Source organism: Scyliorhinus torazame, chromosome 1, assembly GCF_047496885.1.
Source record: "Scyliorhinus torazame isolate Kashiwa2021f chromosome 1, sScyTor2.1, whole genome shotgun sequence".
Taxonomy (NCBI): domain Eukaryota; kingdom Metazoa; phylum Chordata; class Chondrichthyes; order Carcharhiniformes; family Scyliorhinidae; genus Scyliorhinus; species Scyliorhinus torazame.
This window is the reverse complement of record NC_092707.1, coordinates 163,881,684-163,906,886: the sequence shown is the minus strand read 5'-3', so window position 1 is coordinate 163,906,886 and position 25,203 is coordinate 163,881,684. Positions and strand designations below refer to the sequence as shown.

At 49.2% G+C, this 25,203-nt stretch overlaps 1 protein-coding gene across 3 annotated transcripts in view; it reads right to left on the bottom strand.

The window, feature by feature from the left end:
* The window catches only part of fndc5a (fibronectin type III domain containing 5a), a 248,256-nt gene extending 223,612 nt beyond the window's left edge, over positions 1 to 24,644 (bottom strand). For all 3 annotated transcript variants that reach the window (XR_011944774.1, XM_072501097.1, XM_072501096.1), the window contains exon 1: positions 24,205 to 24,644. Coding sequence is in view for 2 of the 3 variants with exons in the window: in XM_072501097.1 (XP_072357198.1) it covers positions 24,205 to 24,283 (79 nt within the window). In the remaining variant the exon portion in view is untranslated. The remainder of the gene's footprint in view (positions 1 to 24,204) is intronic.
* Positions 24,645 to 25,203: the final 559 nt, after the last annotated feature.

The following is a 25,203-nucleotide window of genomic DNA, read 5'->3' as shown; positions in this document are numbered from 1 at the left end:
AGGTATTATTTAAAAGCGCACCATTGATTTAAAACTGAAGAGGCAGACGTGTGAATTCAAATTAGAATCTGAAATGCATAATGAGGTTGTAGGATGGCCTTTACTAGACCGTCAGAAAATCATTACCTCAATGCTATAATTCCCAATGGCTGAATTCCACAACGGATAAAAAAAGAAAAATGCAGTCAAGGACAAGATAAGGTCATCTATCGCATTAAAGCTGGATTCCCTAGAGAAAAAAAATAATCTTTTATTGTCACAAGTATGAAGTTACTGTGAAAAGCCCCCTAGTCGCCACATTCTGGCGCCTGTTCAGGTAAGCCGGTACGGGAATTGAACCCACGCTGCTGGCCTTGTTCTGCATTACAAACCAGCTGTCTAGCCCGCCTGGCCTAACATTTATCTGCATTTGAAATGTGGCCTTGTTTCTCTGGCTATGCCTATAAAAGTGTTCTAAACATTTAACACCATATGAATAAAAAAACCTTTCCAATATATGATTTCAATTTACTTTTCTCAAATTTAAATACATGTTTCATGGGTATACTACCCATAGTACTTTGTAATAAATATTTTATACATTTTCACTTTTTATAAGTATATTGGTAAAGGTAAGGCCGCCATAGTTCCAGATGAGTACAGACTGCTTTGCCCTTTGAGGGGGAGGGCTGACTGGTGGTGATTTAACCTGAGGATCATCACACCTCAGGCGAGGGGCGAGGTTGAGAAGGCGGGGCCTTCATGAATAACCTCAGTCGGTATGGGAATTGAACTCATGCTGTTGGCGTCACTCAGCATCACATATCAGCTAGCCAGCCAACTGAGCTTTACTTATACAATCTTTATTATATACTGTAGAGCCTGAACATCTCTAACATTTCTACATAACCTGGTCCTGTTACACTTGGGATTATTCATGTTAAATTTATTTGCCTGTATGCTCCTTAGATGAAACATTCCTTACATTAATTACAAATGGTGTTTTTCTATAAGAATATGCGGCAGGGTTCTCCAGTGTGGACTTTTACGACGGCAAAAACGATGCAACAGGTGCAATGATTCAGCAACTCTAAAGGGGTTAGCATGGTCATCAAGTGAAACGCAACCGTTTGCAAGCGAAGCAGCGCCGGATTCGCCGGCTCCGTGATTGCCACACATACCCCCCCACACACAACGTCGCAGTCAACGTGGCTGGAAAGAGAGCAGCGCCACGGTTCTGGGACGATGAGCTGGAGACCCACCTCGACACCGTGGAGGAGAGGTGGACCCCGGCCTGGGAGGAAGGTCGTCAGGCGCCGCCGCTCGCCGTGCCTGGGTGCAGGTGGTGGATGTAGCCAGCGCGTTGGCAAAGTCGTCTGGACTGGCATCCAAGAAGAAACTGCATGACTTCCTCAGGGCGGCCAGGGTGATTAGGGAGCGCTGTGCCCCTGGCACCAACCCCCCCCCCCCCCCCCCGCCCAGGAGAAAGCCACGTACAACTGCTGGGAGCGGGGGAAGACCGGAGGGGGACCACCAGACCTGCGTTCCTTGCCCGGGCAGAAGGCACTGGACGTAGTTGGCGGCCTGGAGGAGAGGGAAGTTGCCGCACGGAGGTTGGCGGTGGGTGAGGAAGTGAGACCCCCTACCTAGTTGCGGATCCTCATGTCACAGGTGTGTCCCCTCACCCTCACCCCTCAACCCCCCACACCCCCTCACCTCCCCACCCCACCCTCATCCTCATCCCTCACCTCCCCACGCTCATTGTCCCCCTCCCCCGCATCCTCCTCATCGCACGAGGCGTGCCCCTCCTCCTCATCCTCCTCCAGCACATCGCCCCTCTGCTGGGCGATATTGTGGAGGTCACAGCAGACCACCACGATGCGGGCGACCCTCCTAGCCTCGTACTGGAGGGTCCCTCCAGAGCGGTCCAGGCACCTGAAGCTCATCTTTAAGATCCCAAAGCACCACTCGACCACACCCTTTGTCGCTGTAATGGCGTCATTGTAGCGGCTCTTCGCATCGGTCTGTGATCTCCGGATAGGCGTCATCAGCCACGGCTGCAACGGGTAACCCCTGTCACCCAGCAACCAGCCCTGCAGCCGGGGGTGGGGGTGGCGACATGCACCCCATCGATTACCCACTGGACCCGGGGCATCCCGGTGAAGGCAGCGAACCCCGCAGCCCGGGCATCATGGTGGCTGCGGTCCACAGGGTACTGGATGTACTGCTCCACGTGGGCATACAGGGCGTCAGTGATAGCATGGATGCACCAGTGCGCTGATGCCTGTGACATCCCGGATAGGTCCCCATTCGATAACTGGAACAACCACGTTGCGTAGATGTTGAAGGCGACAGTCACCTTGACAGTCACCGGGAGCAGGTCTCCTCCCACATACCCCTGTGGTGCCAGGTGTGCCATCATGTGGCAGATATGTCGCACTTTCTCTCTGCTCATCCGCAGTCTCTGTCTGCATGCCCGGTCCCAAAGTTCCTCAAATGTGCCAGTGCATAAAGTTTTACTTTATTGCAGTAACCTGCACATTTGGGTGAAGATTATTCATGTATCATGTGCCACCGTTGGCAAGTGTTTACAAGCTGGGAAAGCCCTTTGTGGGTCAACCATTAAGGGTGATAGCTCTGTCTCCCTCTTAGCTGTTCAGTGATCAATATTAAATATTGTTCTCGGCTGAATGTGAGGGGAGCAGGCTATCTGTTCCAGGCACTGTGTTTCCCGTATCAGGATCAAAGCAAAACCTTCTCCAAATTATGTCAGGATACCCAGGAATGCTGGCACAAAGGTGTTCCAGATTAGCTTTTAGAAAACAAAGCTTAGATGATTAATTATTTAGCTGAGGTAACTGTCACTGAGTGAAATGAAAGTTAGACCATTCAATTACAATCTTGTCTTCAATTTATAATGTCACCTTTGATCATGCCTAATGATGAGCTGAGCTCCTGCCCACATTTCCCTTTCCTTCACCAAGACCACCTACTTTCACCTCCCGACTCCACTCCTGCCTCAGTTTATCAACCTCTGATGAAGCACTCGCCCACGTCTTTGTTACCTCCAGACTTCCAACACTTTCCTCGCCAGCCTCCCATCTTCTGCCCTCCATAAACTTGAGCTCAACCAAAATTCTACTGAAAATGTTGAATCATTTGCTCACCTTTGCTGTGACGTTTGATGAAACCTTTGTATGTTGAAAATATTTATTCTGCATAATACAAAGATTTGGTTAGTGGTGTAAAGCATTTTTCTTCCTTCTGAGAATATTCAAATCCAGCTCAGACAGATTTATTATGTTTAAGATGCTATACAAATGCAAACTATTGTTGTTACAAATGCAAGCTGTGGTTTAGAAATTTAGCAATGGATTATAAACAAAAAATATCTTGGCTGGGATTCTCCCCTACCCGGCAGGGCGGGGGGTCCCAGCGGGATGGAGTGGCGGGAATCCCCCGCCGGGATTCCCGCCACTCCGGCGTCGGGCCGCCCCAAAGGTGTGGATTTCTCCTCACCTTTAGGGGCCAAGCCCTCACCCTGAGGGGCTAGGCCCGCGCCAGAGTGGTTGGCATGCCGCCGGCCGGCGGGAAAGGCCTTTGGCGCCACGCCAGCCAGGGCCGAAGGGACTGCGCCGGCCGGCGGAAGTCCGCGGGATCGGCAGCGGTTGCTGACGTCATCCATGCGCATGCGCGGGGGTGTGTCACTTCCGCATCGGCCATCGCGGAGGCTATGGCCGAGGCGGAAGGAAAAGAGTGCCCCCACGGCACAGGCCCGCCCACGGATCGGTGGGCCCCGATCGCGGGCCAGGCCACCATGGGGGCATCCCCCAGGGCCAGATCGCCCCGCACCCCCCCCCCCCCCCCAGGACCCTGGAGCCCGCCCGGGCCACCTGTCCCACCGGTAAGGTAGGTGGTTTGATTCACGCCGGTGGGACTGGCATGACAGCAGCGGGACTTCGGCCCATCGCGGGCCGGAGAACTGCTGGGGGGGGTCCCGCCGACCGGCGCGGTGCGATTCCCGCCCCCACCGAATTTTCAGTGCCGGAGAATTCGGTGGCCGGCGGGGGCGGGATTCACGCTGCCCCCTGGCGATACACCGACCTGGCGGGGGGTCGGAGAATCCCGCCTCTGATGTAAGAATATAATAGAGACATAAGGGGCGGAATTCTCCAGTTGTCCGGATTCACTTTTCCCGCTGGCATCGCAACCCTGCCAGCGGGTATTACAGTGGTGGGGATGGGTGCAATGGGAAATCCCATTGACATGCGCCGGGAGAATAGAATCCTGCCACCAGCGAACGGCACGCCACTGGGAAACACGCTGCTGGGGAACCGGAGAAACCTGCCCAAGAAATAGAAACATGATGGGCCGAATGACCTTTTGAACTTACTCTGCCACTCACTAAAATCATGGATGATCTTCAATCTCAATGATGATAATAATAATCGCTTATTGTCACAAGTAGGCTTCAATGTGAAAAGCCCCTAGTCGCCACATTCTGGCGCCTGTTCAGGGAGGTCGGTACAGGGAATTGAACCCATACTGCTGGCCTTGTTCTGCATTATAAGTCAGCTGTTTAGCCCACTGTGGTAAACCAGACCCTATCAACTCCACCATCCAGCAATATCCCCATATCCCGATCCCAAAATCCATCAATCACTGCCAGGAATATACTGAATAACTGAACATCTACAGTAGAAAGTTTTGATCATTCGCAATCTTTTGAATGAAGAAATCTCTCCCCATCGCAGTTCTAAATGGGTGAGTCCTACTTCTAATCCCTAATTCCAGACAGAGAAAAACATCATCCCAGCATCCGATTTCAGTCAGATCACCGAAACTCAAGGGAATATGGGCCTAGTCTACTTGATCTCTCCCCACAGGACAATCCTTCCATCCCAGGAATCAGTTTAATAAACCTGTTGCACTTCCTCTCAGGCAAGTATATCCTTCCTTCGGTAACGAGACCAAAACTGTACACATGGGTGTTCGAACCAAAACCCTATCTAATTAAGACTTCTTTACTCCTGGAGGGAGATTTTGACCTACTCAACACTCACTCACATAGAATTAAAATTAGGCCCTTTTTTTTCAGTGAATTTAGAGTACCCAATTATTTTTTTCCAATTAAGGGGCAATTTAGCACGGCCAATTCACCTAACCTGCTCATCTTTGGGTTGTGGGGCGAAACCCACGCAGACACGGGGAGAATGTGGAAACTCCATACGGACAGTGACCCAGGGCCGGGATTCGAACCCAGGTCCTCAGCGCCGCACTCCCAGTGCTATCCACTGCGTCACCGTGCTACCCTTAAAATTAGGCCCTTTGACATAAAGGCTAAAATACCATTTGCTCACCTAATTGCTTGCTGTATCTGCATATTATCTTTCTATGATTTATGTATAAGGGTCCTTCTGAATACCGGCATTTTCCAGGCTCATAGAATTTACAGAGCTGAAGGAGGTAATTCGGCCCATCGAGTCTGCACCAGCTGTTGGAACGAGCACCCACTTAAGCCCATGCCTCCACTCCATCCCCGTAACCCAGTAACCCCATCTAACCTAAGGGCAATTTAGCATGGCCAATCCACCGAACCTGCACATCTTTGGACTGTGGGAGGAAACTGGAGCACCCGGAGGAAACCCATGAAGGCACAGGGTGAACGTACAGACTCCGCACAGACAGTGACCCAACCTGGGATCCTGAAGCTGTGAAGCAACTGTGCTAACCACTGTGCTACCGTGGCACCCTCTCACCATTTGAAAATGTTCTGCTTTGCAATGTATCCTATCAAACTGGGAAACCTCGGGCGGGATTCTCCGACCCAACGACGGGTCAGAGAATCGCCGGGGGGGGGGCGGCGTGAATCCCGTTTCCATCGGCTGCCGAATTCTCCGGCGCCGGGGATTTGGCGGGGGCGAGAATCGCGCCGCGCCGGTCAGCAGCCGCTGGCAGCGGACCCCCGGTGATTCTCCGGCCCGCGATGGGCCGAGTGGCCGCCCATTTGTTTTTGCCGGTCCCGCCGGCGTAAATTAGAGTTGGTCCTTACCGGCGGGACCTGGCGGCGGGGCAGGCTCCGGGGTCCTCGGGTGGGGGGGGGGGGCGCGGGGGGGATCTGGCCCCGGGGGATGCCCCGCCGGTGGCCTGGCCCACGATCGGAGCCCACCAATCCGCGGGCGGGCCTGCACCGTGGGGGCACTCTATTCCTCCGCGTCGGCAGCTATTGCTCCGCGATGGACGACACGGAGATGAACCCCCCCCTGCGCATGCGCTGGGATGACGCCAGCATACGCTGGCGTTCCCGCGCATGCGCCAACTCGTGCTGGCCAGCAGAGGCCCTTCGGCGCCGGTTGGCGCCGGGGCCAGCCTAGCCCCTGAAAGTGCGGAGGATTCCGTACCTTTGGGGTGGCCTGACACCGTAGTGGTTCACGCCACTCCTTCCCGTTGCCCACCCCGCCAATTCCCACAGAATCCCACCCCTCACATTTCTCCACATATTGGCCTAGATTTTAATTTTAAAAATAAATTTAAGAGTACCCAATTCATTTATTCCAATTAAAGGGCAATTTAGAGTGGCCAATCCATCTACCCTGCACATCTTTGGGTTGTGGGGTAAAACCCATGCAGACACGGGGAGAATGTGCAAACTCCACACGGACAGTGACCCAGAGCCAGGATCGAACCTAGAACCTCAACGCAGTGAGGCAGCAGTGCTAACCACTGTGCCATCGTGCTGGCCCTGAGATTTTGGAAAATTTCTGGCTTGCCCTGCTCCCTTGGAGCAATTTACAACTTATAACCTGCAACTTAACATGCCAACCTAAAAATGATTGGTTTATTCTTACTTTCTGTTATACTGCTCATTATCCAATCCTTAAAAATAACAGATCTGTCGAGATCAATTTCGTTTCCATAAATTCGCGCTGGCTATGCCCAATCTTTTTTTTCATAAATTTAGAGCACCCAATTAAGGCTCAATTTAGGGTGGTCAATCCACCTGCCCTGAACATCTTTGGGTCATGGGGGTGATACCCGCAGACAGGGGGAGAATGTGCAAGCTCCACATGGGTAGAGACCCGGGGCCGGGATCTAATCTGTGTCCTCGGCGCCGTGAGGCAGCAATGCTAACCACTGCGTCACCGTGCTGTCCCGCCTATGCCCAATTTTAATACGATTTTCCAAGTGCCCTGTTATGACCCTAATAATGGAGTGAAGCATTTCCCCTACATCTTAAAGTCGGTCTAACTGATAGGTTGCTTGTTTTCTCTCTCCTCTCTCAAACAGCAGAGTTATGTTTTCAACCTTCCAATCCAGGGGAACAATTCCAGAAGCTACAGAGTTCTGGAAGATGAAAATCAATGCTTCACTATCTCTGTAGCTACTTATTTAAAACACTCGCATCTAGGCCAGCAGGTCCAGTGGATTTGTCAGCTTTTAGTTCCATCATTTTCTCCAGCACTATTTCTTTTCTAATACTAATTTCACTAAGTTCCTGAATCTCAGTACACCGTTGTTTGTCCATTTTATCAGCGAGGTTTTTCTGTTTTTTAATTATGAAGACATAGACAAAGTATTAATTTTCATGACCTGATTCTCCTCTACCTCCTCTCTTGTCTCTGCCTCTGAAGGTAATCTCTTCCTTTCTCTTAGAATCTGTTTCATAGGGCAGCATGGTGGCACAGTGGTTAGCAATGCTGCCTCACGGCACCAAGGTCCCAGGTTCAGTCCCGGCGCTGGATCATTGTCTGTGTGGAGTTTGCACATTCTCCCCGTGTTTGCGTGGGTTTCGCTCCCGCAACCCAGGTTAGGTGGATTGGCCATGTTAAATTGCCCTTTAATTGGAAAAAATGAATTGGGTACTCAAAATTTATATTAAAAAAAAGAATCTGTTTCATGTCTCTCACCAGTTTAGTCTCATTTTATCTTATCAATCCCTTGGTTATCTTTCCTGAATTTTAAAATCCCCTCAATCCTCAGGCTTGTTACTCACTTTGGTAACATTTTATGCCCCTGCTTTTAATCTAATACTATCTTTAATTTCTCTTGTTAGCCGCAGCCTGTCATGTTTCACGTTTCATGTAGGCTTTTTATTCCTCAAGGGAATGGATAATCATTGTGAATTAATTGTTTAAATGTTTACCATTGCCTGGCTATGCCATCTCTTATTTTGTTAAGACACCCTGGGCTAGCGCGTGGTCGATTCCAGCCCTGGAGTTACAACAACAATGACGTTAATTTATTTAACTACCCGCAGTCTTTGATTTAGTTCAATAAACTACCATGTTTGTAACTTTAAAACATGAGTAACCTTTTACTCTGAACAGTATCTTTAATGAAACAGACAGAAAAGTCGGCTATCTACTACCCATTTCCCGCCCCCCTCCTTTTCCAACTCGCCCCACTCTTTACACACACGCACAGACAAACCACATAGAGGGAAAAGGATGGTGGAAAGGGAAATAAATATTCAAAAAACAAAAGGATAGGGATCTTTGAGTCACAGGAATGACTTCCAGTCAATGTCTTTCTGAAGTTCTGGCTTCCGGTTTGGTACTTCCTTCCTTCTAGGCTTGATATGATAAGGCTGTCTCAGGTAAGGTTGTCTGCTTCCCTGCAGACTCAATATCCTTTCTGGTTCACAGCAAAGGATATGCTCAACTCTTACTCTTTTCTAAACAATACATTAGTTATTTTACTTCAGCCCCTGGCCAGCAACAAACTGCTGATTTTGATATACTTACAGTGCCAGGGTCCCGGGTTCGATTCCAACCTCGGGTGACTGTATGTGTGGGGTTTCTCTCCCCGTGTCTGTGTGGGTTTCCTCCTGTTCTTCTGTTTCCTCCACAGTCCAAAGATGTGCGGGTCAGGTGAATTAGCCATGCTAATATTGCTCCCAAAAAGTTAGGTGGGGTTACGGGGATAGGAGCGGGGGATTGGGCCTAAGTCGGGTGTTCTTTTGGAACAAGGACCGGTGCAGACATGATGGGCCAAATGACCTGCTTCTGCACTGTAGGGATTCTATGATCTATGATCTTCAGCTTCCACCTACGGACAGCAGGCAGCAGAGAGAGAAAACAACTGCCTTTACTTCTGAGGTCTGATCACTTCTGGAAGGTTCTCTCAGAAACATCAACGAGCAGAAACCAATCACTGACTGTTGTCAGGTAGAACACTGTCTCTGGCCAACCCACTGGTCTCCAGCCAACCAATCAAACTGATTCCCTCCAAAACCATTTCCTCCCATCCACTTGGTGTCGAAGCGTCTGGCTTCCCCTTCTCCCAGACATAAAGCCTGAGAACACAGTATCCTGGCAAACAGTTTGTGTTATGTTTTGAGTCTTGCAATTATTGATCCATGGGCCAAAACCACAAATTAACATAAAAGAAATAGGATCAAAGGAAAAAATAGGAATGACTCTTACATTATCTACCATCATGTTCCTCAATCTACCTTAGCCCAGGTGCCCTCTGCCTACATAGTTTGCTTTGTTCAGATCAAAGACCATCATTTTGATGTAACTAAGTTTCTCTTCAAACTCAATATAAAATCTATCATTTATTTATTTATTTTTTAAATTTTAGAGTAACCAATTCATTTTATCCAATTAAGGGCAATTTAACGTGGCCAATCCAGCTACCCTGCACATCTTTGTGTTGTGGGGATGAAACCTGCACAAACACGGGGAGAACGTGTAAACTCCTCATGCACAATGACCCAGAGCCGGATCGAACCTGGGACCTCGGTGCCGTGAGACAGCAGTGCTAACCACTGCACCACTGTGCTGCCCAAAATGTATCATTTAATAATCACTTTTCAACACGTTATTAATTTATCATTTCTCACTGTGCAATAAAATAGGCAGTCTCCAATTTGGTCCTCAAGATAAGTGATCTTGGAAACCATCTTGAATGCATTCATGAACTCATCCTCTATATTATTCCTGCAAATTTGCTTTGCCTTGGCTGTACAATGATTACTTGTTATATGCACCACTACTTTCCTGATTTTTATACTGCCTGATACGACAACCAATGTAGAGGTTCTATAAACTACTACCACCAACGTTTTCTGCCTTTTGTTGTTTCTTAGCCTCACCCAAACTGCCTCTTGAGTTTCTGAGCTAGGATCCCTTTATTCTATTACCTTTATCCCATCCTTTATTGTCAGGTACGCCTGTTCCTTTTACATTTTGCTTTTAATCTTCTAAAAGACAAAGTATCCTGGAATATTAGTTCCCAACCTTGGACACTGGGCAGTCATGGCTCCACCATGGCCATTAGTTAAAACCCATTTATTTCTATCTGTGCTATTAGTTGTCAGTGTTTCATGCACTGAGATATAGTGCCCTTAACTTTAACTTTTTTTTACTATTGTTCCTGACGTTTTAGTCTCTAATGTCATATTACCATTGTTAAGATCTCCGTCCCCTCCTGACCCACTCGGCTTATTTCCTTCAACCTAAATTGTTGCTCTGCTCTAGATCTTAGATATTTCTCTCCCTGCTTTTGAATTTACACTAACCTGAACTTCCCATCCAAACTTTGTTTGGAGCGAATTAGGGAGGGAAGCTATATGCTGTTTAATCTAGCACCAATTCAAAAGGGTGAATCAACAAAATTCATTCACTTCATTTCAGTTACAACTTGCCACCCGTAATTTATGTTGGTTATGAAGTAAAATAAAGGTCAGATTTGTAACAATTATAATGAATTTGAACTCTTGTGCAGCAGTGCTGACTTATTTGATTTAGAGAGTGAGGTTTAATGGCCTGACAAGGGTTTCACCTGCCAATTCCAAAACCTGTGGGGAGCCCCAGTAAGGTCCATGTGGGAGGCCCAAGAGAATTACGTTCCTATCAGTCACTTTAATTGGTCGCTTCCTCAGGAACGAGGACCTGGACGGGGGGTGGCGGGGTGGAGGACGGGGCTGGTAATCCCATCCACAAAGAGCTTCCAGCCAAATTGGAGATCAGCAGCTCCTTGTTTCCCCCAGTGTCACTGGGAGCAGTGGCAGCTGTCATAAATGCCCCCACCAGAAGCCCAGTATCAATGAGGGGCCCCAGGTCAAAGTTGATTGAGGGCAAGATGGATATCAAAGGTTCGGGGGGGTGCATGGGAGAGAGAGGGTTGGGTCAGAGACAAGGGCAGGGGTGTCGCTTTCACCAGCCTTCCTTCCTGATGCAGGGTCCCTTGATCAGATACTGAGTGCCTGACAATGAGGGACCTCCACCAGCTCCCCCACCCACCCTGTAGGCCACCAGCAAACCCAACAGGATTTGCAGAGGAGCATTTGGAAAGAGATTCAGTGTGACCTGGGTGTCCTAGTGCATGAATCTCAAAAGGTTAGTATGCAGGTAGAGCACATAATTAGGAAAGCTAACAAAATATTATTGTTTATTGCGAGGGGAATTAAGTATAAAAATTGTGAAACCGGCGTAGTGGCTGATGAGGTGGAGCGGGGAAGTACGGGAGCTTCTGCCAGGGTTGGAGGAATAGTGGGGGGTGGCCAGGAGCTGGACTGTGGGGTCGGGCACAAAACACCATTGCCGCAGCCGGCAAGGCAGCCATGCAGCTGTACACACCGCTAACAGCCCACTTTGAACCGAGTGCCATAAGTCGTATAGGTGTCACCCCAAGGCAACCCCCTGGGTGCCCTTTGGCCCTAGCCAACCCCCATCAGCTGTATGGGCGGCTCTAGCACAACCAATGCCATCTTTTTGGGTGGGATAAGTGTGTGCAGGGAGTGTAATGTGTAATGTGTATGTGCGGCTGCAGCTTGTCAGCCTCCCGAGGTTCAGTCACGGACCCAACGAATCCCGCACGGTTTTTAATTGGAATTGAGCGACTGTTGAGGGGCGAGCACCAGCGCCATGTGTAACACAATCGATCCCAATGAGAAAAGGTTTGGGACTGACACACAGGAGGCTGACAAGCTGCAGCCGCAAATACACACTTCACTTCCCACACATACCATCCTAGTCAACAAGGTGCCAGCCAGGAGAGCGACACCAAGATTCACTGATACCGAGCTTGAGGCCTTCCTGGTCGTGGTGGAGGAGAGGCAGGCAACCGTGTACCCCAGCCCGGGAATGAGGCTGTCAGCTGCAGCCTGGGCGCAGAAGGCAGAGGCGGTCAGCTCCGTGAGCAATGCCATCCGGACTGGCCTGCAGTGCTGGAAGAAACTGCACAGCCTCCTCAGGGCGGCCAAGGTGAGAAGGCAGCACTGTGCCCTGGCACTAATAATGTCTAACACACCTGTAATGCCAACCCCTCCCCCCAAGCCCCCACCCACCTGCAGGGAGTCCGAACCCCCAACCTGCACCACATCCCAGTACCCATACCGGCTGCCATGGCCGGGTGCCCTGGCCACTGAGGCCACCAACTATCCACCCTCTGGGCTGCATGCGTCAAACTGTCTAACACTGGCATTTTCTGTTTCCTCCCCCGCCCATAACCACTCGGACCAGGGAAAACTGGAGGTGCACCACCTGACCTGAGGCCCTGACCATGCTGAGCAGAGGCCCTGGACATGGGCGGTGGCCCAGAGGAAGTGAAGTTGTCGAGGTGGGATCGACCATGGCGAGGAGGTGAGACCACAATGAGTTGCCATTCCACATGCCACATGTGTCAAAACCCCCCAACACCATCCACACCACCCTTGCCCTCACCCTCATACCATCGTCATCCCCACACCACCCTCGCTCACACCGTCATCCCCACACCACCTTCACCCCCACATCTCCACTCTCCCCCCACCCGGCCTGCTGTATGATCATGCATCTTGTCTTGTGTCTTGTGCCCTGCTGGTGATGGGACGGGTCCATCTGGTGTCCCCCGCCCCCAGCCAATGCCACAGCCGGAGCATAAGGCCTCCCCCCATGTGCTAAGAAGTGATGATGACAGCAGCACGGATGGCAGCCCTCGTCGACAGACCCAAGACACCCGGAGCCCTAGTCCAGGGATGACACAGATTTCCTGTCACAGCTGTCTCCAACACCCTCCACCATCCCAGAGACACTCACCTCGGTTGGGCACTTTAGTGAAGAGGCTCCTGGGACACCCTCTAGTGTGCACCACACAGCTGATCCGGTACATCAGGTGTAGGTAGGAGCACCCAAGGGGGCGGATGTCCAGAGGACAGGCTGATCTCAGGGGACTAGCTGCTGTCCAGATGGGTTTTGGGGTTCTGGAACGGACAGTCCCATCGATTGTGGAGATGCAGTCGCAGAGCCAGGGACTACATGAGGGGTTGCTGACGAGCACCCAGCACCTGCAAGCGCAGTTGTAGTAGTCCAACCGCAAGCAGGAGCAAGAGGTGGTGCTGACAATGCGTGCCATCCAGGTCAACACTGCACAGATGGCATCCGTGGTGGAGGCATTGGGGGTGACGATTTTGGCTATGGATCAGCATGTCCAAGGCCTGGGGTATTCTGTGCAGTTGCTGGCCGAGGCGCAAGACAGGCTTGCCGCCTCACAGGCAGCCATGTGCCAGAGCCACCTGGAAATCGCAGCGGTGCTCCTGAGCATGGCCCAGTCACAGTAGGCCATGGCTGAGAGTGTCGGCGGCATTGCCCATGCGCTGGCCAACGTGGCCCAGTCCCAGAGTGAGATGGCACAGTCACTGGCTGATATGACACAAACCAAGCAAGTGATGGCACAGTCGCAGCGGATGTGGTGCAGTCCCAGACGGAGATGGTCCACTCCCTCTAATCCACAGCTGCGAGCGTGCAAACCTTGACCAAGACCAGAGCCTCCAGGATTGGAGCGCCAGGTGGCGGGGGCGCCTCACCATCAAATGCACTCCGCTCACACCCCCATCCCATGGAGTAGCCCGGGGGCCATCGTGCATCCCGAGGGTGGAGGAGGTGATGGAGCCTGTGCCGGTGACTCCCGCAGGGGAGGTTCCGGAACACCCCAACAGCCCGGACTCCCCCCCCTCCTGTCCATGGTGCATCTGATGGGCAATGGGCAGAACAGGGCAGCACCACGCAACCTGGTACACCCGAGCAGCAGCCAGGTCCATCCAGGCCCATTCGCCCCAGAAGACGCCCACCAATGGGGACGCAGGTCGCAGGGCGGAAATCACAGCAGGCCGCCTCCGCTCTTGATGTACCTTCTGGGGATCCACCAAGATGTAGAGTTAGGGCCCGTGAGGCCAGAACGTTAGACACCAGTTAGGTTAGCATGGGCAATTTAGTTCTAGGGGCTAGGGCATGTATTTGTAAATATTGATGCACATTAAGCACCTGTTAATACTGTTACAACCTGCCTTGGTGCTCTGTCAGATGGGTGTGAGGGGTGAGCTGGCCAGGGTGGGGGTGCGGCGGGAGGGGAATTGGGTGGATGTTGTAGGTGGGCTCAGCTACCCACCCTCCCCATAATAGTCCCAACACTGCCACCCCAGGGATCCAATGGCACTGTGTGATGGAATGACCAGCTCTAATGCAGGGATCACCCAGGTGGACAGTGAAAGGTGTGACTGTGGGCAGGAGTAGGACGTTGTCATACGATGCAGTGCATTAGAGCTCATCGCAGAGGAGGCCGGGCATTCATCCTTCTTCTCCAGCACATTGCCCTTCTGCTGCGCAATGTTGTGGAGGATGCAAAAGGCCGCTACGATGCAGGCGACCCTCTCAGCGCCATACTGGAGGGCCCATCCAGAGCGATCCAGGCCCCTGAACCACATTTTCCGGAAGCCGAAGGACCGCGGGATCATGCTCCTGGTCACTGCATGGGGGTTGTTGTCTCCGCGCATCTGTGGCCTCCGGATAGGTGGCATCAATCACAACTGTAGCGGAAAACCCCTGCTGCCCAGGCGCCAAACCTTCCGCCGGGGGTGGTCTCAAAATATCAGGAATCATCGAGTGCGCCTGGATGAAGGTGTCGTGCACATTGCCTGGGTATCGGGTGTAGACGTCCATTTAAAACATTTTTTAAATCAAATATAAATTTAGAGTATCAAATTATTTTTTTCCCAATTAAGGGGCTTTTCACAGTAACTTCATTGCAGTGTTAATGTAAGCCTACTTGTGACAATAAAGATGACTATTATTATTCTAATTTAGTGTGGCCAATCCACTTACCCTGCATATCTTTGGGTTGTGGGGGGTGAAACCCACGCAGACACGAGGAGAACGTGTAAACTCCACACGGACAGTGACCCGGTGCCGGGATCGAACCTGGGACTTTGATGCCATGAGGCAGCAGTGCTAACCACCTCACCACTGTGCCGCCCCTGGGCGCAGATGATCTGATGGTCACATTTGAGCTAAACGTTCATCGAGTGGAACCCCTTTCAGATTGTGGAGTGTGACCTGTCACCTGCAGGTGCGCATAGGGGGATATGCATCCCATCGATCACCCCCTGGACCCAGAGCATCTCAGCAATGGCGCTGAACCCCGCTGTACGGGCATCCTGGTGGGCTTGGTCCACATTGAAATGGATGTATTGTCCCGACTGGGCATATAGGGCATCCATGTTGGCGTGGATGCACCTGTGCACTGAGGTCTGTGAGATTCCGGACAGGAAGGACCCCGTGGCGTAAATGTTCAGGACGACCGTCACCTTGACGGCCACTGGGAGCATGTGTTCTCCCCCATTCCCCCGTGGTACCAGGTACACCACGATCCGGCAGATCTGTGGCACTGTCTCCCTGCTCAACCGATGTCTTCAACGGCATGCCCGGTCCAGCAGGTACTCGAGCGACAGATGCTCCCAGTACACTCGAGGCCTCATGCAGTGCTTTCTTGGCACTTAATCCTCCTTGCCCTGTTGGGCGGCTGACTCTCCACCCTGGGCGGCAGCTTCCTGTTCCTCTGTGGCATTCTCCATTGCTGCACGCTCCGCTGCTGCAGCTTGCTGCTCCTCGAGCAGCTCCAGCTCTTACTGTCGCAGGGCATCCTGGCCAGTAGCAGGGAGGCCATCATTGCTGGTTGAATTCCAATATCCATTTGCTGCAGAGGGTGAAAGGCTGACATGTTAGCATAACCCCGTGCCTAACCAGGTTCTACAGGTTACATTGTACCCCCGATTGGCACTGAGGTCTCTGCCCCCACTTTTCCACTCCCCAGCACACCTGGCCCTGTCGATGCCTGGCACCATGGGGACTCTGACCCTGGCGCCCATCCCTGCTGCCAAGGGTACCGTCACCTGGCGCTGCCCATGCCAGCGGTATGCTCCACGGCCCCCACTTGGTGCCCCATAAGGGCTGCTGTGGGCGTAACCCTGGAGTGGGCCGCATGATGCCCCACCAGCGGGTAGCGGCTGGGGAGAGGAGGGTGGTATGGTGGAGGGTGGGGTGCGAGAGTGGGGCATCTATACGGCCAGTGTCACTCGGCAAAACCAGGGGCCAAGGTCAGTGTGTTGCACAGCAAGATGGCTGCCTTGCAGGTTGCGGGAATGGCGGTCCGTGCCTGGACACCGGCCCAGTCCTGTGGGGGTCACCCCGGCCACATGGTCCATTTCCCCGTCACCCACCCCAGCCCTGGCAAGACCTCTCCCACTCTCGCCAGCACGGCCAGAGTCCGGCCCGGCAGCCCACAATCGCGCCTCTCCATGTCTTACCTCGTCTCTCTCCCTTATCGGCCGCAACGCCGGTTTCATGATTTTTAAAAACACAAGTGACCATCGCCATCAGGAATCACAGTGGCCCCAGAGAATACCGGGTTGGTCCACTAGTGATACGTGTTATGGGCGAGGCGTTTTTAGAACCCCAAAATGTATCATGGAGTTCAGCCAACCTCCCCCTTTAATGTATTTGTTGCTATTCCTAGCACACGGCTTGTTCCCTAGGTGTGGGATTACAATTATGGACATGTGGGTTTTTAAACACAAAACAATGTTTATTCCATGAACCCAATTTAACATCGTAAATAAACATTGGATCTCTTAACACCCCTTACTTCAAAGATAATTCCGAAAATATTGCAACAGTAAATAATTCCTCAAAATGTTCCTTCAAACTTCCAAGAGACTTAACACCTTTAAACAGAATCACATCAGGTTAAAGGCTTTACTATTATGAGTTTAAATCACCCAAATTATCCAGTAATAGTCTTTCATGGCAGACATCACAGCAAATCCAGCTCACTGCAAAACACAGACACTCCCCAAGCTCGTCTCCTCCAAACTGCAGCTCTCTGGAAACACACAGACACACACACACTGCTTTTTCAAACTGAAACTTAAAACTGCAAAATGGCTGATCTAAAGCCCAGCTCCACCCACTCTCTCACAGCACTGTTTTCTTAAAGGTACATTGCTTAAACATCCATTTCTTAAAGATACTCTCACATGACATATGCTCGGGGTGTTTACTGTATGTGCACTCTGGAGTGCATTGACGGCGCTGTTGAGGCGATGGAGAATTGCGATTTGTTGCGAAATCAGTGCCTGCTGCGATTGCGATGTCGGAACCAATTCTTGATAAACACAGGGGTCAAAGGTAATCAGGGGTGGCAGGAAGTTACAGTTCGGTCAGCCATGATCTTACTGAATGGCAGTGAAGCTGGTCGAAGGACTGAGTGGTCTAAATCCTACTCCTAGTCAGTATGTTCATATGCACAGGAGAGCTGTGTGACTCTCAGCAGTCACTAAATTGTGGTGGATTCAGAGATAACTGGTGTCAGTTGTCTTGTTAATGAACCTAACTAACATCTTATTACTGAGGGGTGGGATTCCAGTATCAGACCTTTCCCACCCCCAACTTAATTTATAACAGTTTTCCCAATGCCAGGAATCTGATGCCAATTCTTCCAGCCCCTGCCATCATGCCCACTCCGTCAGGCTCAATGACATTTCATCCACAGCATTCTGACATTGACAAGATCATTCCATAGAATCCCTAGAGTACTGATGGACGCCATTAGGCCCATTGATCTGCACTGACTCTTCGAAAAAGCACCCTGCCTAGGCCCAGTCACCGCCCTATTCTTGTAATCCTCCCAACCCCATCTTTGCATCTAAGGGACAATTGATCCCAGCCAATTTACCTAACCTACTCATCTTTGGACTGTGGGAGGAAACCGGATCCAGCACATGGAGGAAACCCACGCAGGCATGGCAGACAGTCACCCAAGGCCGTAATTGAACCTGGGTCCCTGATGCTATGAGGCAGCAGCGCTAACCACTGTGCCACCGTGCCACCATTGTAGTCAGATTCTCTACGATATTTCACACAACAGTCAATTACACTAATTAAATAATTATTCGATAAGTAACTTTCTGGTCTGAGCATTGATAATCCATAAAAGATGGATGGGCAATATCACCAACTGTCATCAGAGAGTTGGGATCTTCACCCCATCTGTCCAAGATGGATTTGCATGTTGAGTAAGAGGAAAGAACTATGTTTCACACCAGTAACCAATTCAATGTATTATAGAGAATAAATATTTAAACATGTAAAGGCTCCACCAAACATCAGGCAAAGGTGAGTAAATTGTAACAATCACACCAATTTAATACATTTTGAAAATAAGCTGCTAAATTTATTCACTTAAAATCTCACACCAATATAAATTGAGCAAAGAATGTTGCCAAACTGAAAGTTATGCATTAAGCACCCAGTTAAATAAACGAGATCCAACATTAAACATTTTGTTGAATTCATTAATTTCAAATTAAATCCATAAAAATCCACTCAGAAACACTCTCTACACAAACCAGCCATGCACCCTTTCAGCGTTGAAGTAGTTATTTTATTAAAACCCCATGACTTTCTTAATCTTACTTATTCTCTTTTCGAAGTTTAGATGTGTATATTTCATTTTACTCTCTTTGGTTAGTTGACAGGCCACACTTCAGAATCAGCCTGAAATACTAATTCACTTCATCCTTTAAACTCTACTCTCACTGTCCTTTTCCATAAAATGAGTTCACAGACAAAAGCATGCATTGACAGAGCTCCTGTTTACTCTTCAGGGCAATGGTTAACACACTAGTCCCAGTATTTGAAGTTACCATTTATTCAACTCCGTATAGGTTAAAGTGCCAATCGCATCATTTGTCACATTAACTACTGTTATTTATTCAGCACAAGCAGGGGAAGGATTCAAATGCTGGTTTCAGCATTATTGTTGAGTGAATTTAAACTATTTTCTATAAGTTCTGAACTCTTGATTATGTATTTGGCAAATACACTAGCATAATCTTACAATAGTTTATACTGATGTGCTTCCTTTGCCATTGTGAATTTCAGATGCACATAAAAAAAACTACAATAGCCAACAACTGCAATAAAATGACTCAAATGAACTTGAACAATTTTGCTGCTGAATTATTTATGTTGCAAGTTAAACTATGTAGCTGTTGTTGTTATAATCTTATTGTCTGAACAGAGGGAGTACGTTTAGACAATTAAAACAATAAATTGAAAATATCTTAACCATTCACAATTAAAATGGTGATATTTGATGCATACAATGTTGTTTGGATGGAATAATGCTGCATAATAACAATCATAACATTTACAGAATCCTTTTGAGTATATTCCACTGCTATTACATACTGATTTATTCTAGGATAAAAACTTGTCACAGAATTTACAGTGCAGAAGGAGGCCGTTCAGCCCATCGAGTCTGCACCGGCCCTTGAAAAGAGCACCTACTTAAGCCCACACCTCCACCCTATCCCCACACTTCCACCCTTTCCCTGTAACCCCACCTTACCTTACCTTTTTTGGACACTAAGGGCAATTTAGCATAGCCAATCCACCTAACCTGCACATCTTTGGACTGTGAGAGGAAACCAGAGCACCCGGAGGAAACCCACGCAGACACGGGGAGAACGTGCAGACTCCACACAGACAGTGACCCAAGCTGGGAATTGAACCTGGGATCCTGGCGCTGTGAAGCCATTGTGCTAATCACTATGCTACCGTGCTGCCCCTACCGTGTCAGCATTAAAGAAAGAGCAATTCTGCTTCTGTTCATTATGGCAGCCGCCTACATCAGTGGTAAAGCACACCAGTGAAATAATAAATTAGTGGAATGTTTTAACCCTTTGAAAATCATGCTAGAATGATTTACACTTAAAACAGAAATAAAATAAGATGACATAAAGGAGGAATAGATTTCCAATCGCTTCAATTTAATATTGACATTTTATTAATAGCTTTGATGCTACTTGGGGAGTTTTAATAACTTAAAGTTGTTAACTTATTTTCTGTCAAATGGAAATACAAATTCTGGATAGATATGTTGACTTGTGCTGTAAATTCGTGTTGACCTCCTTGACCATAGACCCAGAGAATTCCTACAGTGTAGAAGAAGGCCACTAGTGTGCTGAGATCATATGGCTTCAAAGATATCATCGCAGATTAATAATTTACAAATAAATGTGCTCTCAGAGAAGTATTATCAAAGCTCATTCATATAAATGATAAGTACTCAAGATAGGCCTCTATAATATTTTTATTTTCCCCAAACAGAAATAAATATATGTGGTGGGATTCTCTGTTTCTGAGACGAAGGCCAGGATTCTACTCTATCCGGCGTGGCGGGCCGTAGCGGCGCCGAGGGGTGGCGTGAACCACTCCGGCATCGGGCAGCCCGGAAGTTGCGGAATCCTCCACACCTTCAGGGGCTAGGCCGGCGCCCGCGGGGTTGCCGCCGCGCCAACCGGTGCCGAAGGGCCTCCGCCGGCCGGTGCGAGTTGGCACATGCGTGGGAGCGGCAGCATGTTCTGGCGTGATCCCAGCACTTGCGCAGGGGGGTTCTTCTCCGCGCCAGCCATGGCGGACCATTACAGCGGCCAGCGCGGAGGGAAAGAGTGCCCCCACGGCACAGACCCGCCCGCAGATCGGTGTGCCCCGATTGCGGGCCAGGCCACTGTGGGGGCTCCCGGCAGGGCCAGAGTCCCCCGAGGACTCCACAGGCCACCCACAGAGCCAGGTCCCGCCGGTAAGGACCTTGTTTGATTTATGCCGGCGGGGCTGGCCGAAAATGGGCGGCCACTCGGCCCATCGTGGAGCGCAGAATCGCCTGGGGGGGCCACTGCCAAAGGCCCCTGACCGGCGCGATTCCTGTCCCTGGTGAAAAACCGGCGCTGCCGGATTCGTCGGGGCGGCGGGGCAGGATTCATGCCGCCCCCCCCGGCGATTCTCCAGCCCAGCGGGGGGTCGGAGAATCCCGCACTAAGTGTTGACGCTGACTCGAAATTCGTGGACTTTCACACCAGCTAAACTGGCGTTGAACCTGGATCAATTCAGCAACTGTTAAGGGGTTAGCACTGGTGCCACGTGGAACACAATCGATTCCAATGAAAAATGGTGCAGGATTCGCCAGGTCCATGATTGACACTCGGGTGGGCTGACAAGCTGCAACCGCACATATATAACAATCCCCACACACACACAACCCGGCCAACAAGATGGCACAGGTTGTGTTGGAGCACGCCAATACAGCTGATGGGTCAGCTGGTGCCAGAGGACACATAGGGGGGTGGCCTGGGGGCACATATACCACCCATGTTCACAGTGGGTTGTTAGCGGTGTGTGCAGCTGTCTAGCTGCCTTGCTGGCTGTGGCAATGATGTTCTGCGTCCGCCCACCGCGGCCCCACAGCCCATCTCCTGGTCATCTCCCGCTACTCCCCCGGCCCTGGCAGAAGCTCCCCAGCCAGCAGCACAACTGTCAGCAAACTATGGTGATGTTGGACACTTTCCGTTGCCCCTCTCTCTCCCTCAGCAGCCATGACGCCGGTTTCATGATTTTAATAAGCACAAGTGAACTACGCGTCAGGAACTCGGCTCATTGGAGGCGGAGTATCACAGAGGCCCCAGAGAATACCGGGTCGGGCCTGCTAATGATATGCAAACGGTGTTTACTGTGCGTGCATTCCGGACCGCATTGGCACCACTGTCGAGGTGATGGAGAATAGCGATTTGGCGCCAAATCGCCGCCCGCCGCTATTTTTGTCTCAGAACCTATTCTCCGCCCAATTGCATTTTGCGATGTCGCCATCAGCCAATGGAGAACCCCGTCCATGAATTTTACAAATTAATATAACCATTGTATCCTGTGCATACTGTTTATCACTGAAAACTGATAACTCACCACATCTGTTTTCGGTTAGGAGTTTATCGTAATCCATGTAACTGGTGTGGAAATTATTTTTCACTATCAAGTTTGGGGATTTGTAAGTGTCATAAGAAGGTTTATTTCGTCGATATATTTTTCAATGCCATTGAGAAAAACTGAATTTGCAAATGTTATGGAATTCAAGTGTGCATTCTGGAAACTGAAACGGTGATTTTGAAAATATGCTGGTGCTGCAATGCAGACCCTGGATAATGAAAGTCTGTGAGATTTACAGATAAAAGAAATGTATTAAATGATTGACATTTTAGTAATGCTCGGTACATTTAACAATTTATTAATCCTTTTAAATTTAATGTATATCCTCCTGTAACAAATCAGTATTCATACCTGGCCACTATTGCTGCTTGTTATATAAGCATCTGGATCAGCCCTGTACCAGTAATATTTACAGGTTAAGTCTAAGGCATCCTAACTCTGATGTAGAGAATTTAACTATTGAATTATTATCCAATATAGCAGTGAAGATTGCAACCAATGATAAACCTGTATCTTATATAGGCACATATACCCAATAAAAAAAATGTATTTAATCAGATTTTAAATTAAACAAGCTACAATCCCATGTATTTTCATATTTGATTGACTTTAACTTACACTTTGTATGAACAATTCATTTTTATTCACGAGCCTTCATTTACCAGAGTAAATAATCATTCCATTTTGGGATATGATACTTGGTTTCCAATTAAAAGTGGTGTGATAACTGTTTGATCAATTAAATATTCTTCTCAGAGATGTGAGCTGATAAGCCTATGGACATCACGATACATCACTACTTCAGGGATAAATGCTGTTGCACCTCTTGTAACTTAAAATACAAGCATTGTTGCTATAATAACATCCACACATGTTTTGAATATTTAAGCTTTATATTTCATGATAAAGAAGTTACAAATTGAATGACTGGATTTTTAGAATATGTATAAGATAAAACAATGAGTACTTGAAATTAATCCCAAACCCTTTACTTGCATTTCCACTCATGTTAATTGATCTTCTTTAATTACTAGCCATACTGTTTGCTACTTAACCTCCAGCAATGCATTGAAAATAAGGTGTTGCTCCATTGATTTATCCTTCATTATAATGCAACAACCTCCACCACCAGTCATTGGCACCAAGCTGCACCTTAGGTTGCTCTGAAACTATGCAACATGCTGCAATTGGCAATAGTGGGCTTATCTTGTTATACTGCTCCCTTCATTATGTTGTCAGAATGCACCAGTGCTGCACTTCACATTTTAGATGTGAAAATACAAGAGACAGTTCACCTACAGCATACAGTTCGGCGGGTTTGTAATAGAAAATGATTTAATTTTGCAGGTACGGCTTATTTCGGGAAGCCTGGGCTGTCTGACATGCATTTCTATCTGAAAGCATCAGTGAATTGTGCAGAGCTGACCGTAGTGCACATGTGCTTAAGTTATAAGCATCAAGTCGATAAACCCGTTCGGTCCTGGATATCATTTGCAGCTTTCAAAATTGTCATTTTAAACAAACGTTATGTAGGTTTGGACCACGCTGCGCTGCTATAAACCCGATTTATATAAGCACGAGGAAGCATAGTTTATTCCTGCTACTCGCCTTAAAATTAAATCAAGTATTTTTTTTGGTTTGGTGCAACATCGGAAGGTGTAATCCGTGTAGGGTTAAAATACATCCAGATCAGGTAGATCCCCAGCTTTCCTAAAGGGAAGCATGTACACATCCACATATCCAACTGGAGAGGTATGGGTGACATTTTCACAAAGATTCGGAGGGTTTTAAAAAAACGTCAATCTGGCGAAGGATCTACAATATGATTCAAAGGGGCTCATTGGACGGAGCAACTCTTTTCGAGGCGCCCTCATTGCAAGTAACAACAAAAAATACCTTGATTAAGGCTGGGTTTAGGAAATAGGATTATTAGTTCTTTTATTCTACGACTTGAGCATCATCGATTGTTGACCCAAAAATGCCTGATGCAAGCTTAACATTGCAATACCGACTGTCCTTATTGTATCTATTGACAGAATCCCCCAGGCAAGGGGAGCGAATCAGAACATTTCTGGACAAACTGACTGCGGGGTCGGAGGAGCAGCACCAGCCCCCCCCCCCCCCCAACCCCACCGTTTTGACTTACCTGCTGTGATCAGGCAGATGTTAAAATAGGTGAAAAATAGTAGCACAGTTGATCTTAGGTATACAAGGAAACGGCCCATTCCGTCAAATCCCGCCACGCATACTTGGAGCAAAGCCCCCTCGACATTAGAAGTGAAAATCTTCACGTCCCATTGCGCTATGATCGGCGGTTCAACTTCTCAGCAGCGAGTCCCATAGTATCCACCTTCAAACAGCCCCGGGGAGCCAGGCTGCATTTCAGCACGTTGGACAGCTCCACACATAATCCCAGGCAGCCCTCCCTCCCTCTCCCAGTGCTGATTCCAGATGACGGATTGGCGAACAAAAGTTTTTTTCCTCCTTGCCCTGAGGGGTGGGGGTGGGAGAGCCCTCGGGACAAATGCACCAATTGTATCGCCCAAAGCCGGTGCAGGCTCCCCCCCCCCCCCCCCCGGCAGAAGCGTCCAGACTCCCGTCCCCAGCGTAAGTGATCCTCCGCTGTGTTGTTGCGTTCCAGTCTTTATTGACGGAGAGTGGAGAGTGCCAGCTACCGAGGCATGCAGGAAATAACAGCGAGACTTACACAGCCTTCCAGCTGCCTCCCTGATGCATCGATGCTTCCAACTTTACCAATGCCTTCACAGACCGGGGTGGGGGGGAGAGCATCGACTCACAAGTCAAACACTCGACAAAGCCATGTGTGTGTTTCCCCCTTCCCCTTAAAATGACACACTATTGTAACAAAAAAAAGCAAAACATCACGGATGCTGAAAACCTGAAACAAAAAACCTAAAAATGCTGGAAATGCTCAGCACGTTTAACGTTCAGGGCGAACATTTTCAGTCTTCCTGTGAATGGGACTGTGCTTGTTCTCAAGTGCACCTTCGGTTGCATTGGCCCCGATTTCATTCAACAAATCTCTCCCTTCACCCCCCCCCCCCCCCCCAAAGTTCTTACTGTCCAGCCTTAATTACTGGAAATCACCTTGAAAAAGTGTTGCAAAGATCGAGTCTGCAGAGGA